The sequence below is a fragment of the Drosophila sechellia genome, chromosome 3R, assembly GCF_004382195.2.
Source record: "Drosophila sechellia strain sech25 chromosome 3R, ASM438219v1, whole genome shotgun sequence".
NCBI lineage: Eukaryota > Metazoa > Arthropoda > Insecta > Diptera > Drosophilidae > Drosophila > Drosophila sechellia.
In genome coordinates, this window is record NC_045952.1 from 25,064,508 (window position 1) to 25,083,936 (window position 19,429).

The 19,429-nt window shown below is 43.2% G+C and overlaps 1 protein-coding gene across 28 annotated transcripts in view; it reads left to right on the top strand.

Annotated features, from left to right (window-relative positions):
• LOC6617056 (protein lap4) overlaps window positions 1–19,429 on the top strand; it is a 59,930-nt gene that overhangs the window by 695 nt on the left and 39,806 nt on the right. For 18 of the 28 annotated variants that reach the window (XR_004362061.1, XM_032721614.1, XM_032721623.1 and 15 more), the window contains exons 2-6: window positions 326–739; window positions 7,839–7,956; window positions 17,069–17,651; window positions 17,947–18,365; window positions 18,927–19,001. Coding sequence is in view for 27 of the 28 variants with exons in the window: in XM_032721614.1 (XP_032577505.1) it covers window positions 578–739; window positions 7,839–7,956; window positions 17,069–17,651; window positions 17,947–18,365; window positions 18,927–19,001 (1,357 nt within the window). In the remaining variant the exon portion in view is untranslated. The remainder of the gene's footprint in view (window positions 1–325; window positions 740–7,838; window positions 7,957–17,068; window positions 17,652–17,946; window positions 18,366–18,926; window positions 19,002–19,429) is intronic. The other 10 variants (XM_032721617.1, XM_032721620.1, XM_032721645.1 and 7 more) reach the window with 1 other exon arrangement.

Here is a 19,429-nt window from a genome sequence, read left to right on the forward strand (position 1 = left end):
TGATGCAATGCGTTTTATGGCATTCCAACCAAGTGCCAATTAGAATTGATTATTATTCATTATTTCGCTTATTACCCACACAGGCGCGTGTTTGTGCGTTTGTGTGTAAGCGGCTCTCTTTTGGCGCTCTGTCTCTCTCGTCCTCTCTCTTTCAAACAAACTCCAGTGAGCCGCAACAACAAAATGGCAAGGCCAGGCAACAAAAACGAAAAAAGTCTATCTTACGTTTTTCCCTTGCCGTTTCACGTAGCGCAGCGCCTAACGTAATCGCACTGCGAGAAGCAATCAAATAAATAAATAAATGAAATGTAAAATTTAATTACAGTGAAAAATGTGGGCGAAACGTGTGCGATAAATAAGAGCCCGAGATAGCGAAAGAAAGTGTCCAACTAGCAATCTGCTAACAAGGCGCTGTCGATGTCCGCCAGCTAGCCAAGTGCAGAGACATTCTACGATCGAAACGAGCTAACGTTACAGTAGAACACCCCCTCCTTTTTCCCCCTCAAACAATCGAAAAGCCGGCAAGACGACGTCCAAGAAGAAGCAGTCACAGCCGACGCGGCCGAAGACGAGCAGCATGTTCAAGTGCATTCCCATCTTCAAGGGCTGCAACCGGCAGGTGGAGTTCGTGGACAAGCGCCACTGCTCCCTGCCGCAGGTGCCCGAGGAGATCCTCCGGTACTCCCGTACCCTGGAGGAGCTCTTCCTGGACGCCAACCACATCCGGGACTTGCCCAAGGTGAGTGCGAAGCTTAGGAATCCTTGAAAATGAACTGGACAAAACGACCGAGGACACTGACAATGGGTTAAAAGCATTCATTTTATTAACAAATATAAAAAACTTTGAAGAAGAATCCTATCATAGATTTCTTGCTAACCAGATCTAAAAACATGAGCACATTTGACCACAAATCGAATGTTTACTTCAATGCAATGAATAACAGAAAAGTTTATTTGGTCTTGAAAAATTAATGATTCATGGCGAAAAATAGTCATTCGAAAAACAAGACATTCCATCAAAATAACTACCAATCATAAAAAATAAAATCAACGAGAGATAAAGAAACATTATTTTGTATATTATTGTTTAGGATTTTGTCTGTATGAGTTGGGAGAAATTTGGCTAAGAAAAAAGAAGAGAGAAGTTGGGATCAGAAGAAGTTGTACTGTACAATATGCCGTGGTCCCGGGAAAATCAACCTGCGCTGACTGACTGACTTCAATGAATCTCAACTTTTGGTGCAAAACCGTAAATGTCATAGTTCAAAGTGCGTGGGAAATTGAATAAACGCCGTGGAGTCAGGTTCGCTTCAAAAAAGGAAAACCTACATAAGATAGTGGGCGGCAAATGAAAATGAAATATTAATATATGCAGTGTTTGTTTGTGCTAAAGTATAGAGATACATACAGTGCTCAAAAGTCTCACGTATTACCTTTTGTTTTACTTGAAATATTCAAATTACAATGAAAACAAGCCCACAATCCAGATCAATTTCCAAGCAACATGACGGCCTCCTGGAAATATGCTCATAAATGCCAATGGACCAATAGGTTGAACATTCCGATAGTATTGTTTGATCTGCTCAAACCACTCACTTTTATCTGTTTAACAACTTTGAACAACGGCCTTGTCTGGCGGCGATGGCGATGGCGATGGCTTTACGTTGGCAAACTTGTCCCACCGAATGGCCTGGTCCTAAGCTCAAGGGGTTGATGGCTGGGCACGTAATTTGCATCCCCGGGTGCGTTGACCCCGGCCAGGGCCATTCCCCCCTGTTCCTCCTTGTACAGCGTCTTGTATAGCTTTTATTTTTGTATTTTCCCCGTGAAAAGCCAGCAGTCAGGGCCATTCTCCTTTGGTCAGCTATCTGCTGGAGCATCTCGCCGTTTACCATTTACCAAGACAACAATTACGACAAAAGAAGAAGTTTCCCTCGCCCGAGAGCGGAAGTCTTTAATTAATGGGGCGGGGGAAAAAAAGGGGGGAATGAATGGCCAAGTGGGCAGCACTCACTCCCTTTTTCTTTGGCAGCAGTGCAGCAGCCATCATAATGGAGAGCATAGCTGCATAATTGAATCTGCAATTACGCAACTGGCGATCAAAGCTCTCCGCCAAGTGCTGCATTCTAATTAGTGGCCAAGTGCCCCCGATAATGGCCACATAAATTGGGTGTGGTCGCTTTTCCAAATAATTCGTCATCTTCTTCTTCTGTTTCGTTGGCCGGTGAATAATTCTGTCGCTTTTGTTTATTTGGTTTTGCCAGCGGTCTTCCGCCACGATTGCAGCTGGTAAATAAACAAGTAAACAGTCGGGGCATAAACATTAGTGCTAGCTCGTTGACATAGCAACAAGTTGTGGGCGGGGAGGCAAATAGATAGCTCGCTGTCTGCAGTTGCAACTGCAATTCATTTGCGGTCAGCTCGCAGAGGCCTTCTTGGAGTTTCCCACTGATTTCCCTCTAGCATTTGCATCAACCGCACTCACTAATGAACTTCTAATGCAAATGCAGAGCGCTCTTCCCGCTTTTATTGGGGTAGCCACATTTTGCAACATGGCAGCAACTACATGTTGCTCTGGGGCAGCAACAGCAACTACAATGGTCTAGTCTGCCATATAATGATGATGTTCTGGCGGCGAGTTCGTTCGAATGCCAAGCGAAATGACAGCAGCGGATGTGATTGTTGCTTCAGTTTAGCTTCTGCTGATGGAATCGCTATGCTCAACCCTTTCTGGATTGTTGAGAGCAGTACACAATTTCCGCGTTGTCATGGCATCGACGACTAGGGAGGGTACACGGCGAAAAAGGGCTATTAAATCGAGATGAATGGCCCATAACTCGATTGAAAGAGGTTCCAGGCAGTTTGGAAAGCTTGTTTAGTGTGTCGTAAACATTACCCACATCTTAATCCCAACTATAACTAACTGAGAATCTATTCAGGAAGAAGTCACTTCTATACGATATTTCTCCTCTTTCAAACAATTGAATCTATTTGATTTTAGTAGTGTACTCTCAAACTGTCTTCCTCAATTGAATGGTTGCTAACTCGGCGACAATCTGCCTCAATCTGCGACCGTTCGGGGTTTGCCTTCATCGCATGGAGTTGGCTAACTGGCAATTGAATGGGAAAATTCTGTTTTGCATTTAGCATTTTGCACAATCATTTAATGGTGCTCACTCCGCTCATCGCTGCTTCTATGCTTCCCCACTATAATTGGTACTTTGCATTATGCAACTGCTCGATTTGTGGCTCTACCCCGCTGAGATACCACCGTGTAGCGTGTGGAACCTACCCCAAGGAAACGACTCGGCCGAGAAATTGGCTTCTTCAGTGCATACTAGCCACCCGAAATCCTCACCCATTCACAGTCACCGGCAATCGCTGGCCCCATTCATTTGGGCCAATTAGTCACGCTCGAAGATAAGATACCGAGTAATCACCTTATCGCCTGGCATTGTCCCAATGGGCCTGAGGTTCAACCTGCTTAGCAGACCGCCCGCCCGCCAACCACCCACACCTCCTCCTTTTCGTTGGCTTTGGCTGGCTTTCGAAACCTGAAGCGGAGCAGGTGCCTTTTATTGTTGGTGGCCGGATGGCGCGGGAGTGCAGGGGCTCTTGTGAAAACTTAACCGGCAGTCTGGGTATTGAACACACAAAGAAAAAAGCCAGAGCAGTGGCAATGACATCATTTGGTAGTAATCGCGCGTACCTGACACAGCGAACTCGACAACGGCTACGAAAACAGTCAGCAAGAATCTAAAATGGTGGTCGGCTTTTAGTGAGTTTGGCTAAGTGAATGCTACTCACTCACTACTTTCCGCACAACTTGGCTCAACACCTGCTGGCCATCCCCAGAAAATGAAAAAGAAGTACATAGCAAAACAACGATTTGGCAACATTTTCGGTCATCAGTATGTCTAAAGATACTGTTAAACTATACATTACTTTTAGTTTGTTGGCTGGCTTAGCTGAAATATTGTCAAAAAACTGAGATATTTTAGATGTACTTATATGAAGATAGCAGTACTCTTAATCATCAACAATATAACTCTATTATGACTTTAAAAACAAATGGTCTAAGATGAAAAGAATTTAATCAACTAATGCCAACTTAGATAAAGCCATTCTAAGCAAGACAATCAATTGTTTCTGCCACCTTTTTCGATGAAGTGCATTTCCAATTCAACTGCAGTTATCTTTTAGCCCCGAGACGAACTGTACCTCACTTGTGGAATTTTTCATTCGATTTATTCCGAGTTTTTCATTTCGTTTTCGTTACACTAAGCCAACTCAAGTCAACTCAACGCAACGCTCGTCTCTCGCATTCCCCAGCGTCCACAGCTTACCACTTTTATTCTAGCCACTACTGACTGAGCTTGAGCAAACCGGTTTGCCTATAAATAAATAAATGTTTTCCACTTAATTGTTTGTGAAGCCTTTTGTATCAAACATTGCGTCTGACCCACCGAGATACTGAAGAGACTGTCGAGAATTTCGGCTTGCAGTTGTTTAAAAAGTTATTTGGGCAAAACGCATTTATAAAGTGCGGTGATTGTGGTCCATGATTCGGCTAAGATGCAGCTGAGATTAATGGCGCTTGATACGCTTATTGCAGTATACGCTGTATTTGCATCTAAAACAGATACTAAATTTCCCAAGCAGCTGTTTGAGAAACGAGGTGCGGTTGCTTAAGTGCTTTTCCGCTGACTAGCAGTTGGCACTGTTGTTGTTATTATTTTTTTTTATCCGGTGGCTGCATCGTCTGCCGTTGGCCATAAAGAAAGTCGTCCGTTTGCTGGTTTGCCAGTTTGCTGGCTTGTTGGCATTGGCATGACAAATGCACCGAGGCGCACACAAACACTCACACTACGTGTCTGCAAATTGCGGATGGTTGGATAGAAAAATGAAGATGTACAGATTGGAACAGGCGCCCAGATACACGAAGCTAGACACTACAGCGATTCCAATACCTATTCCGATTCCGATTCCTTCTGCGGATGCCACTGGAGAAGCTCGCAAGCTCGTGTCTTGTTTGTTCGACGATTACACATATTTGTATATTTTTCGACTCCTCTGTTGCTGTTGCAGTGGCAAAGGCATCGGCAGCCATTTGTAGCCGCTGGCAGAGAAAAAAAAATGTTTTATTTTGAGCTAAATCTACTTTGGTATAACAAATACATTACAAATCCAATTTACAACTTTAGAACTCATTAGCTACCAAGTTAAGTAGTTTGTTCTTATTTTTCAAATCTTTTGCTAACTTGCAAAGTGATTTTCCCTGTGTATTTTGTATCTCCAGTGCGGCGTGAAATACTAAACGTAGTCGCAGAGTCTTCAGTTCCAGCTCTGCACATAATTGCCGCTGTCTGTCTGTCCCTCCAGTCGGTGTTTTCTGTGTTGCTGGCTGTTCTAGCTCAGCTGCTTTCGGCGGCTGGTAGATGCGTCCGTTCAGATATATATCTGCGCCGAAAAATGTATCTAGAACCCGTTTCGTCGCGATTGTACGGCGTTTTCTGGGCGCCTAGTCATTTGCAACATGCACACACCACTTGCCAACTGAGACTATACGGCCATGTGGATATATGGATATATGTACATATGTATGGATATATGGCAGTATGTGCGCTGTGTTGTGAGTGGGCCAGATACTTTTGGCTTTTCAGATTACACTTGCAGATACTACTGGGGCACATTAAAAAATTTCTGGCGGGCAGCGAAGCGCACATTTCCATACCCCCACACAGGTCATGGTTCAGTGCAGTTGCACTGGATTCTGGACCCTGGATTCCATTTTCCGGATTCCGGAGCCATCAGGGTCTATTAGGTTGGCTTTTAGGCAGCGCAAATTGGTTTTCCGACCGGGCTTTTAACAATGGCAAATTGAATTGTTTTTGTTACAGCCAGCCGGTCGTCGCTGTGCATCGGGGCCGAGATATGTAGTGGCCGGCCCAGAAATCGAATTATGCACATGACTATGATGATGCAGCTCAAACAGCCAGCAACCAGCAACTTGTCTGCTCACTGTGATGCAACCTCGGAACCTCAGTTGCGAACTGCCGGCTCTGTTTTGGCCTGGCTAAAAGCTAGCCACCTACCGCCTGGCACTTGCTGTGCGCCTGCTCCGACTAGATACAATAGTAAAAGTGTGCTGCCCTGCCGAGTGAGTGAGTGAGTGAGTCTACCATATCTGTATCTATCTGTATGTGCGCTTGAGTGGCAGACAAACTGGTAGTACTCCATGGCTGGCACTCTGTACTCTGCACTCGTACTCATGGCTATATATGCCGGCCGGCAGACCGGCCGGTAATTTATTGCCAAGATACATACAACAAGCCCGAGTTGCAGCGTGGGCTTTTGTTGCTTGGTAGGTTGCTTGATAGGTTGGTTGGGTGGCAAAACCAAAAAAAAAAAGTATCTTTTGTGACCAGCACTTGGCGAAAAGTTTACAATTCGCATTCATTTTTATTGTCTTCATGCCTTGTCCTCGTTTTTTTCTCTCGGCCATTCACCACCACCCCCTTTTTGGCCCCTTTGTGGGCCATTTTCATATGCAAGTTACGTTTTTTTTTTTGGCCTGCCCGGACGGACTGCCTGCCTGTCTTCCTGCATTTTTTGCCCCTTTGTCGCTGACAGTTGCAGCTTTTTGACGCATGATTTGTTGAAAGGCTTGTCGCTTTTTCTGCTTTTCTGTGCATAAACAGCAAACGGAATCTGGCCATTGTAGGTGGCCAAAAGCAATGCAGCTGACACTGATGGAGTCTAAGCCGCTTTGTCTTTAAAATAAAAGCCCCTTATGCATTGTTGCATCGGTTGCTGGTTTCTCTGACATTGACTTCCATGTGTAATACCTTAAGTGTGTTGTAGTGTAATAAAAATTAACTACTAAAATAGATAGTAGCACTATAATTATAGGTTCGAAATAGCTTAGATACCACTGACATATGTCAGACCTTCTGGAACAAATTAAAAACTTATGGTTCTATAAATCATTTCGTTGTCTCTTAATCAAAATGGATTTATGGGTTGCCGTTCCCAAAATTCCTTTCGATTTGTATGACCGTAAATGCCCAAGAGCTAGTGTTTCTTGGCCGAGGTACGGAATTCGCTCGTTCAGTGCCCCAAAAAACTGGGTCAACAACTCTAGCACTTGGCCAGCACACCACCAGCACTTCTATTGTCATATGGGGCAAACAAAGAACGCAGGAAAAAATCAGAAAAAAAGAAGGAAAATAGAAAGAATTTAATAAACTTTACGGCCAGAACTACGAATTATTTTCATTATTCTGGTGGCGACTGCTCTTTGGGGCTCGGCCCAAAGTAAACTCAAGTAAAGAACTGAGCAACAATGGCCGATAAAAATCGAGCTGGCAGAACAAAAGCAGCGGCTGTTAACCTTGAGGTCTATGACTCAGTGAGTCAGTAGGGGGCGCAACTTTCTTTCCAGAGATGAGTACACTACTCCACATTGCAGGAAGGTCAGGGTATGGGTATTTTGTGTTTCATATTGTTGACTGGGCTTCTTCCCTTCACTTTGGAAAGTTTCCGATTGGAGTGCCAACATAATTTATTTCGAAATTCGAATCGAAGTCGTGATTTTCATAAATGAATTGTTGGCGACATGTCTTCTGTCTGTCTAGCTAGCTGGCCGGGTCGAAAGGAAAGCTGCAAAGCTGGCCAAAATGGAGGATTCTAATGGTGAACTGACTGTTTGGACGGGTCACGGCACTAACAAATGACAACCCCTTAAATCCATTGGCTTTTGTTTGCAAAAGGCTCCCGAGTACGAGTCGTGCTGAGGTCTAAATCTTGTTTTTTTTTTCTCTTCTCCGTGCTTGCAGAATTTCTTCAGATTGCATCGCCTGAGAAAGCTGGGACTGAGTGACAATGAAATTGGCCGCCTGCCGCCGGATATACAAAACTTTGAAAATCTCGTCGAGCTCGACGTTTCACGCAATGGTAAGTACCAAGTATCCGCCTTCAAAAAACGATGAAAAACTGCCCCATAAACATGCAACAAGTGCTCATGATGCTCTAAATGACATTGATGGACTATAGATTTGGAAAATGTGTAGATTTTGTTTTTCGGTTAGATGGACAGCACGTGTCCGTTGATTGCAGTGATTGAATGATTGAGTGACGGAAAGGGGGGTGGCAGATCCATATATCCACATATCCATCGAGTGCCACATGCGATACCACTGATGTGGCAACAATTGCATATAATAATTGCATCCGTGTCACTGATTGGAATAGGTTTTTATCTGCGGTTCGGATTGATGAGCCTGCAACTGAATCAGCATATCAAGTGACGCATTCAGCTTTCCCCCATGTTGTGGCCTGATCAACCTAATTATGGAAAATGTGGAGGCGCGACCGAAGGTTTATTCATGATAATAGCCCTTCTTGCAAAACTAATTATATAAACTGTGCCATATAGATTTAATTAAGTGGGGAAGTAAAACATTAAATGCGGTATAGATTATTAAATAATTAAACCCAAGAATATAAATGGGTAGAATTTATAATCAATCACACTTACAGATTGAGTTAAATGTTAAATTATTAAATCGCCTCAGGAACAGAAATCCCCGAACTTTTCAATTACCTAGTACCTTCCATAGCCATTTATTTCAGTAACAATATTGTTCACATTTATTTTCCAATTTAAATGCTCTTCCTGTTTCTTTTATCTTGTTAAATTGCTCTGTATTACAGAATTTCAGCGACTTTAAACTCAATTTAAGTGCAAACAATTGCATTGTCTTATCTCTCTTGGCGCATGCAACATCCGTATTGCCGCTGCTCTTTTCATGTTTTCCAACAAGTTGTTCCTCAAACAAAGACGATGCAGCTGTGCTTTTTAATAACTTTTCCCGAGCGAAACTTCTGCCGCATATATGCGGACATAAGCGCGCACCACCCGCAGAACCACCGACTCAATCAGCGGCATAACCCCACATACTCGTATATGCATTTTCCGCTTAAGCGAGCATAAATCCGTAAACAGAAACCAGTAATTGGAGTCAAGTGCAGCTCTTCAAGCGATGCGACGCATATGCATTTTAATAAATGGAAACAAAATATATAAGTATATATATATTCAGAATAAGTAAATCAACTGCAGAGCAGACGAACCCAAAATCCCCAGTCCCCGCCACTTGACAATATTCATATCCATGGCAACGCAACTGCTTACGAATAACGAACGACGAATCATTTTCATTCATTCACAGCCCCTGAAATAACATTATAGACAATGACGTCGAAGGGGCGCTTCCCATTTCCGTCCAAAGGTTTCAGTTTCACTTGATCGCAAAACGAAATTCAGCAACTTTTCGAGGCTATCGCATAAATACACACGGAAAAAAATATTTAAATTAATAGTATCAATAAAAATTATTTAAATAAATGTAGGAAACTCATTTTAAAATGATCCAAAGTATATATTATTTTATATATGTATATATTAAATTGAGTTCTCTGTGCACTTGGCCAGGTTGACTGCACTCGTTACCTGATTGTTCGCTGATTTTAATATGACTTTTAGCCGGCTGTGTGTTTGGTTTAATACTTACTTTAGCTTGTTGTTTTGCTGATTGTGCAGTTTGCCGTTTATACACATGACCCACAAATGACCACAAACTTATAGCCCGGCTCGGCTCAGTTCGGCTCGGCCCAATCTCTAGCGAGTGAATGGGTTCGAAGTGGTTCCAGTTTGGCATTGCTGTTGAAATCTGAGCTGGATTTTCCTGGCTCTGGGTGAAAGGCCGCCCACGTTAGGATCGCTTGAGCTCATCCGCCAGGCAGGAATCGTTGATTAATGGTCGTTAAAGAGCATAAGTCGATCAGCGCAATATTATAAGATCTCTTTCAGTGAGCATCATGCTTTCTATTTGCCAAGCGAGCATGTGGTTTATTTTATGTGTGGGTGGGAGGGTGTCGACTCCCTCGGGGAAAGCCTTTCACATTCAATTCCTGCGGCGTCTAAATGTACATTTTATTGAACCCCATGGGCCAAAGCGGCGGCACAGGTGGTGTAAAAGTTTGCGTACCTTTCTATGTAATTTCCCAAGCACATTTTCTTATTGCCAACCGCAGGAAAATTGTATTTCTCAGCTTTGTGTGGGAGTTGCACTTCGTTGATTTTTTTTTTATATACAGCATTTTCCATTTTCATGTAGCACTTTTTGTATGCTGGCTCAAATTAGCCAGCTCGATTTTGTATGCGGCTTTGCCAGCTGCAGTTTGCCACAACAATGGACGTTCTGGCCGCAAATTTTGCAAGTGCAACAACAGCCACAGCAACAACAAAAACAAAACCGGCTGCAACAACAAACACCCAAAACACTCGAGACCAACAACTGCACTTGACAATAGAATTTTGTACGCGACACTGGCATCGTGCATTTGCCACCCGCGCCTGCATTTTGTATGCGAGCGACGACGGCAATAATAACAATTCTAATAAAAACACAAATTCCCCTGGCTCTAGTGGATTTCTGTGGGTGTACTTGTTGTGTTTGCGTTTGTGGGTGCGTTTCTATGGACACAGCTGAGCGCAGAACAATAGCATCCGAACCGCACAGTGGCAGAATAAAAAAAAACAAACATTCGTGTATCTTAAAATATCTTTCAAAGACTGACAATATAAAACTAACTTACTAATTCTTGTTTATAAGAAATGTAAAGTAAACTACTAGTTACTAAATTTATAAATAGTTGATTAAACCTAAGCACTGTAATTAAAGATAAATTAAATCATTTTAATTGATAATTAATTGAGAGGGGTTGCTATAAATGCGCCCACCACTGTGCACTCAAGTACAGGTGTCATTGTTGGTAGTCGCTAGTTTTGCACGTAAATCATTATGACAAGTTGACCCGCTTACGAAAGGTAAGCTAAAAGGGCTCAGTCGACGCCGCCGCCAGCTGATATACTATTTTTCACCTTTTTTTTGTAACAACCTGCTAATTGTTTGTTTATTTGCTTATTGCGTTTTCTATTTCAACGCCATATATCTGGCATATATATTCGCAATTCGCTTGCACTGCAGTTTTTTCCGTTTATGGAGAGCTGCTTTCATGCCGTGTTTTGTTTATTAAGTAACCAAACCAAAATTCATGTTTTCTCGAAGCCCCCAAATGCGGTGCTGTTGCCAAGCCTGGTTTATTTGTGTGATTTCGTTATTTTTTTTTTTTGGCTAGCAGCGAAAAAAAATAAACAATAGAATTGTGAGAATTTGTCGCTGGACTCTAATTTTTGCAATGGAATGTCGCCGCGATTTGAATCGGTTTGTTGAGGCGTACAAATTGCAGTGCCTGCTACAATATAAAATGTGAATTTTCCCGATTTATTCAGCTGGAATTTCACCCAAACATTTGTTTTCTACTTAGTTATTAGAGTGGAAGTACAGACTTATACTGCCTGCTTTTTAATCAGCTTTTTAGCTGATTTTCCCTGCTGGGCAACACTATTTGCCCAAAAGCTGATTGGAAACCATTGTAGGAATGCCCCAAAACTCAAACACAAACTCAATTAAATGCTATTTGAAAGTCATGCCCTTAGGCCCTGTATGGCACTTGTTTTCCCCCCTTTCTTGCATTTCTCCCACAAAATGTGTGTCATCTTTCCTGCTCTGGCTGTTTCTTACACTATGTACATGTTGCAATTGGGGCGTCAACTGGGTCAAAGTTAAAGTGCACGCAAAACACAAAAAAAGGAAACTAAATAAATATATAAAAAAAGAATAAAAAACAAATCGCGGCGCCTCTGTTCGAGTGGCGTGCTCATTTTGTTGTTCTTGAGTGCCCAGGTTCCAAGTGCAGTCACTTTCACACACACAGTTTGGGCACAAGTACGAGAAAAATAAGCCGGAGACGACCCTGTAGAAGGCATCAAAAGAACGTGATGCACTGGGAGAAAAAACCCATTCCAAACATAAGATATATACTCATACTTTTACTACAATTTGCTGGCATATTAGCATGCTTTTCTGAAAATTAAAGTTACTCATACCTTTTTTTCTTTTCACCAATGTTCACATTTTTTTTGTAAGTGTAAGCTGAAAGAATTAGCAAGAATGGCAAGCGACGGCTGGGAGGGGGAGGAAGATGAATCGGGGGCAGCGAGAACAAAGGTAAAAATCAAAGCTTTGTCGTGGTCTTGGACGAGCTGGCCATTAGAGTCCATGACTTCGTAGGAAGTTCGCCAAACAGCGATTGTTGTTGGCCCAAAGTCAAAGCGGGCCGATAGCGAACGCCAAGTGATGGGAACATTTCAATGTACTCTAAACAAACAAACAAATTGAAGAGTGTCGGACTGACTGACTGACGTACGGACAGTCCGACGGAGGAGGAGAAGGTGAAGGAATTGTATAATTAATAGCATTAAACAAAAACTAAATCAAAATGTCAGGAGGGGAAAAATCAGCGCAAATTGAAAAATCATTTCTTCTCACGTCGGTCAATTTTATTCAATACTGTCGATTTGCTCGGTGCCCTCTGCTCTCCAACCCATTCCACCCAATTCCCATTCCCATGCCCATGCCCATGCCCAGCCCCCAATCCGATTTATTTCGATCGTGTCGGTCTCTGGAGCCCATTGACGTCACGAGGAGATGAGCAATTAAAAACTACTCGGCCAGCAGGCAGCCATCCAACGAGCTTGTACAAACAAGAAATCAAAAGTGAATCCCCTCGCCTTGGCAACAGCGATCGGCCAACAGAATTGAGTTGGCGAAAAGCATAAAACAACAAACATAAATGTGGCAAACAAATCAGTGGGAGGGTGGCACGTACATTCATATGTATGTACATACATGCTGTACAAATGTTTCGACTTTGACTAAATGCATTCATATTTACCATATATAGTACAAAGTTTCAAATGAGAAGAAGATTACCATGTTAATTGGTTAATAATTATGCATTAATGTTTGCCAAACCAATAAACATTATCTAGAGTAATAAATGCACGCATTAATATGCAATTAGTAAACAGATAATCCTCATAATTATGTTGCCAAATGCACTTACGTTTGCCAGGGAAAAAAGACTTTTTCTACTAGTTCAACAGCTAATTGCAGGGATTACGCAGGCAATTAGTTAATTGAAAATATATATTAACCGAGTGTCGCAGGTGGCCAAAGGTTATGGCTAGATTGTGATTAAATTAGGAGCAGCGGAAAATTGATTACCAAGTGACTTGGTGCTTGCTTGGGAAACCCATCGCAGGCTTAAAATGTCAATTGCAGATGTGCTCAATCTGTGGAGTGAATGTTTTTTCGGTGCGGACGCATCTGTGTTCGTCTTGTCGCGGGGGCTTTTCCTAAACTTGTTGCCTCCCTAACGAGCGTAAAACAGTCATTAAATCCACCCAGCCAGCCACCCACAGTTCAAATGCCTGAGCCTCTTTGTTTGCTTGCTAATTGAATCTGAATTAAAGGCCTTAGTCAAATACACTTCATATGCGCTCGTTAATTCCGTTTTTAATGCACTTTAAAGGCACCTGTTGCGCTTAGAAATCGTTGTTGCCTTCTCTCCCATCATCATCATTATAGTCGCATCTTTTGCCACAATTAAGAGTCATTTACTTATCACAATCTGAACAGCACCACCCCCTCTTCTTAGCCCGCTTCATCTCATCTCATCTGATCCGAGCTCAGTGCAGGTTCAGCTTCTGCAGGCGATGTGGCAATCATCCCGGGGTGCCATCAGTGATGGAAACTTGCAGATTACTTAAGTTTAGCTAGCAAACTTGATAGGTGGTAGCTAAACTATGGTTTTTAACAAGCATGTATTTATGGTAACAATGGTGTAGTGCTGGTAATTCAGTTAGTGATAATAGAAAGTGGATTTTTATTGAAAGTATTCCTTTCGAAATGGTTAGTTTATGTTACTAACTTTTCACTGAGATTAAAATTAAAGTTAGCTGTCTTTGCCAGTTGAACCTGCGTGGAGATACAAGTTGCATAATCTTAGATGCAATCATTTAACTTAGCCAATGGGGACTATAAAATAGCTGAAATGGCTGCACAGAAGTGGCGATGGCTTTACCCTTGGCTCTGCCACCAAAGACGACGCTCAGGTTGAACGAGAATTGTGGTGGCGGAAAGCCATTTTCCCTGTTGACGCTTAGGGATTTGCTCTCAACAATGGCAGCCATAAAATTGCAGGGAAGTCAGGATGACGGGATGTCGGGATGGCGGGATGGCGGGATGGCGATGGCGGTGACAACAAGGACTTGGCATGGCATGGCATGGCGCCCCAACTAACCGGTCCTGGAGAGAGGGAACCTTTTCATCATTTTGGATGCATGCAATAAGCGAAATGGCAACGTGCCATGGCAACTCATAACGACGGATGCCGAGTGCTGGGGATTAAAACGTAACCGAGCCATTGAATCGGGATTCCACATTTTCCCAATGATGCAAGGCAAATTGAAAGGCCCTGGGATGGGGGGTTTTTCTTCTTATTTTCTTTTTCTCCTCGCTGCTTTCTAGGGCTTGTGAAATATGCATCCTCGATATCATCTTCATTAAGTGCAGTTCGCATTTGAGGAAGATGATGCATGGCGGTGACCTCGATAGCAACACCTCCCACTTTTCTGTCTGGGTCGCCTTGATATACTCTGACAAATCATTTCACATTTCAGATTCACATTTAACGCAGCGTGCTCTTAAAATTTTTGCTCGTTCAATGACATTGAAAAGAATTTTCATATGTATTCTTTTTTCCTTTTTTTTTTTTGCCGCCCCGATTTGCGATGTCGTCGTTGTTTGCTGACGTTTCACATGGCTTGTTTTATTTTTGATGCCTTTATTTCAGTGATTTTTCTTTTTGTTGTATGTATGTTTATGTTCCTGGCACAGTTCTTCTTCATTGATCTTGTCTGGTTTGTTGAAATTTATAAGCGCTTTAAAATGCAAAAATCGCTACCGCATTGTTCCCAAATTGAGCGCTCTCACTTCATAACGATAAAATATGATAAACAAATTAAATACATTTTGTGGGCATTTTCCGTTTCTTTGAAGGGCGCCGCCGCGCCTTTATTGCATAATTGCACAAATTGATTACAATTCCGGACGCTATTTTCCAACTGTGCCGGCACACCCAGCATTTCCTCTAATTTCCCGTCTCCAAATGAGTTTCCAAATGTGGGGCCCATAAGTGTGTCCCAATTCGTGTTCCATGTTCCATGTTTGTGTCTGTGTGTGTTAAAGGTCAACGAATTGTTTGTCACCGCCGTTGATCTAATGACCGCCAACTGTGCGCCGCACAGCTGAGCATCTTGTGCTGTTTTGTGTGGCACAGCCATATGTTTCCAATTGCCTTCGTGTGGATGTGGATTGTTCCTGCGTTCCGAGATGGGCGAGGTAGGAAAAGCGCCTTGCTGCGTCCATTTGTCTGCAAGTGGCGGGATCCAATTTTGAGTGTTTTGCTTGACGGATTGACGGATGTGTGGGGCTTCTGCTGTTTTTGCTGCGCCAAAAGCTTTTAGGCCTTCAAAAGAACGCGAGCAGATTGCCAAGGATCGTGGTGCAAAATGGCAAAGACGGTCGAACTTCAATAACTGGGACACTACTGCAAATGCAAATTATCCCTACTGTATAACTTGTTTGAGATCAATTTCATTCTTAATTCTAATAAATTTGATTTGAAAATGAATCTTTGAGACAAGTTGATAAAGCGAAAACACAATGCTTTCCTACACAGCATTTGGTGTTTCAAGTTGTTCAACTGTAGTATCTATAATTGGCCAGCACATTGAAGGCCATGAACAAGGTCTGCTGCCATTGCACACAATGCAGTCGGGCTGCAAAAACATAAAGATAAATGTCTGTTTATATATTTTTATATAATTTTTAATTAAAGACTGCCGCAGCAGCAGCTCTTGCTCGGGCTGCAGCAATCTGGTTGTGTGGCTGTGTGGCAATATGGCAATGTGGCAAGTAGCAATGAAGTTGCAAATAAATAGCTTATCAGCAACCTGCCACAACTGGTGACATTCCCAGTAAAATGGGGGTCTATGCCTGGCCACATCCGCCGATTGCCTCGAGGCCACAGCCTCTCTTCTCCTGCCATTGTGTGTGGGCCACACAACTCGAGCATGTCCTGCCTGCAGGACACCAGCACACCAGCACACATTTCCCCCCGTCATTTCCGTCATGTTGTTGTGCTAGCTGGCTGGCCTGTCGCGTCGAGTTCGCGTTGCGGGTCAGTCCCACGTGTCGTATTAGTTGGATTGAATGTGGACACATGGGGCAAGTCAGTCCGCGTTGACCGATGACGATGTTTCGTTTGGTTTGGTTTCGTTTCGTTTCGTATCGTTGCTGTTTCGTTCTTTTCTTCTGGCTTTTCCGGGGGTGTACAAGTGTTTTCCCCCATGTATCTGGGTCAATTTAAACAGTGCTGAAAAGGCTTGAGGCCATCCCACACCTACTGCCACCTGTCGTTTTGCTTTTTCTGCCAGTTATGTGGCTTTTATACGAGGCTCTCGTGGAAAAGCTTTTGTGGGCGTGCTGGTAAACAGCGCACACATACATGTTTACCTGCTGTTTTCCCATTTCCCGGGTCCTTTGCGTGCGCATTTCCGCCTTGCCAGCTCGAAAAATTTATTCGATCAACAAGTTTCGTTTGTCATTTTACGCTTCGTCTCGCTCTATCAGCGCGGGGACAAACAACAATAACGAAAACCTTGGCCAAAAGAGGTGGAAACTCTACTCTATATAGGTATATGAAAAACTTAATAGTTTTTCACAACAAAACTGCCAGACTGCGCAATGAAAATCGTTCGCTTTAAGAGCGAAAAACTGAATTGATAGATATTGACAAGGCCATATGCGGAAATCTCTCGCTCGGTGGGTCTCATGGAATATTTATAGCAAATTTATTAATATATTAACGCGGCCCTTTGGAGCAATTCATGCGTGAGCAAGTCAATCAGCCGAGGAGATAGAAATGTGTAACCCGATAACCAACGAGCTTGCCTTTGGCTCTGGCTCATTGAAAAGCCATAACAGCAATCAGTAAACAATTTGTTTTCCCGTCTTCCCTTTTTTTGTTCCAGATATACCCGACATTCCCGACGATATCAAGCATCTGCAGAGCCTGCAGGTGGCCGATTTCAGTTCGAACCCGATACCCAAGTTGCCCTCGGGCTTCTCCCAGCTAAAGAACCTGACCGTCCTGGGCCTCAACGACATGTCGCTCACCACATTGCCAGCGGATTTTGGCAGTCTGACTCAATTGGAATCCCTGGAGCTTCGCGAGAATCTGCTCAAGCACCTGCCCGAGACAATAAGCCAGCTGACGAAGCTGAAGCGTCTGGATCTGGGCGACAACGAGATCGAGGATCTGCCACCCTATCTGGGTTATCTGCCAGGTCTGCACGAGCTTTGGCTGGATCACAATCAGCTGCAGCGATTGCCGCCAGAGCTGGGACTCCTGACCAAACTGACCTACCTCGATGTCTCCGAAAACCGACTGGAGGAGCTGCCCAACGAGATCAGCGGACTGGTCAGCCTGACGGATCTCGATCTGGCCCAGAATTTGCTCGAGGCACTGCCCGATGGCATTGCCAAGCTGAGCAGACTGACCATCCTGAAGTTGGATCAGAATCGACTGCAGCGGTTGAACGATACGCTCGGAAAGTGAGTAATATAGTTTTTGATTTTAAATACAGTAGAAGAAGCCAAATTAAATCGTGTAATTGGAAGTTCTTGAAATGCAAAGACCACACAGTTCAGTTTTCCAGTTTATAACGTTCGCTTATCTTATCGTGGTTCTACCACAATATTTGCCAAGCCCAAACAAAATACTTGTTTATATTTAAAAATAGAAACGCTTTCTTCGATACAGTTTTTTGCAAACAAATATTTAACTTAATTATGTATCTTACATTCTATTTAACTAAACTTTCTTATTCATTTGCATCCTTTGCTATAGCTGTGAGAACATGCAGGAGCTGATTCTGACCGAGAACTTTCTCTCCGAGCTGCCCGCCTCTATTGGCCAGATGACCAAGTTGAGCAATCTGAACGTGGATCGCAATGCCCTGGAGTACCTGCCCCTGGAGATTGGCCAGTGTGCCAATCTGGGCGTGCTGAGTCTGCGGGATAACAAGCTGAAGAAGCTGCCGCCGGAGTTGGGCAACTGCACCGTGCTGCATGTGCTGGATGTGAGCGGGAATCAGTTGCTGTATCTGCCCTACTCGCTGGTCAATCTGCAGCTGAAGGCCGTCTGGCTGTCGGAGAATCAGTCGCAGCCGCTGCTCACCTTTCAGCCGGACACGGATGCGGAGACGGGCGAACAGGTGTTGTCGTGCTATCTGCTGCCCCAGCAGGAATACCAGCCAATTACCCCAGGTGAGTTTGGATGAGTCAGCACAGAGCTGTATGAATTGCCCTGTGGTTTAACCCACCCAGTGGTTAAAGGTTGCTCCACATTTGGCGCTGTCTGCTCGCGTTGGGCCAAATTTGGCCAAGTTATGTGCCCTTATCAGCACCTGACATATATTCCACAATGCCCCCAGCCCCCGTATCCGCAATATCTTCCATCTATGCTCGCATTTCCGCGATAAGATAAACCGCGCAAACTGAGCAAACATCGCCAACAAACGAGCGCTATCCAAGCTCTGTACGTTGTATACCTTTTCCAATCTTATTGGGTGAACCAAAATAAATATACAAAGCAAATCTTTAAAATTCAATTCAATTCAATGTTATTCTCCCAGCAAGTTTTCACCTATAGTTGTGACTAAATTTATCTTCTAACCGTGCTTCGGCCAGAGCACTTTTTCCATAATTCTGTTCCATACTGATTTCGATTATTTTCTTTGCATTCTACCACGTCACGCGCTCCTTCCAACATTTGCACTCCACTCACCACTCTATTTTATGTTCATCCAATCCAATCGAATCCAAAAGACTATCCACCCATGACGCTTTATAGATCAAGCGAAAAATTTGATTCGACGGAATTCTTCAGTTATCAGCAAAAAGGTTTGCGTTCAGTATTACCTTCTTCGTCAGTATCAATACACGCTATATCTGCCTTGTACAGTTAACAAGTCTATATAGTAGAGTTGCTCGTTTTGGTTTAATGAACTAGTTATGCTAGAAATTATTTTTAAATTCAATTGTTATCAGTTTAAACTCTACTATATTGGCCACATTCATACTTGAAGCATGACCGCTCAGCATTTGCATGCCCGCTTTGTTGTGAATGTAAAATTTAGAACTCATACTTTAATGCTTTCTGATTACGAATGTTTTTTTTTTTATTAGAAAGTTAACTAGTTCCGAATAACGAACCGAACAAGACCTAGAATGATAATAATGATCTAATGGCATACCACACCTAAACAATCTTTCTAACACCCAATCCGGTTGACATTTTAACCACTACAACGCCATTCACTTGGATTCTT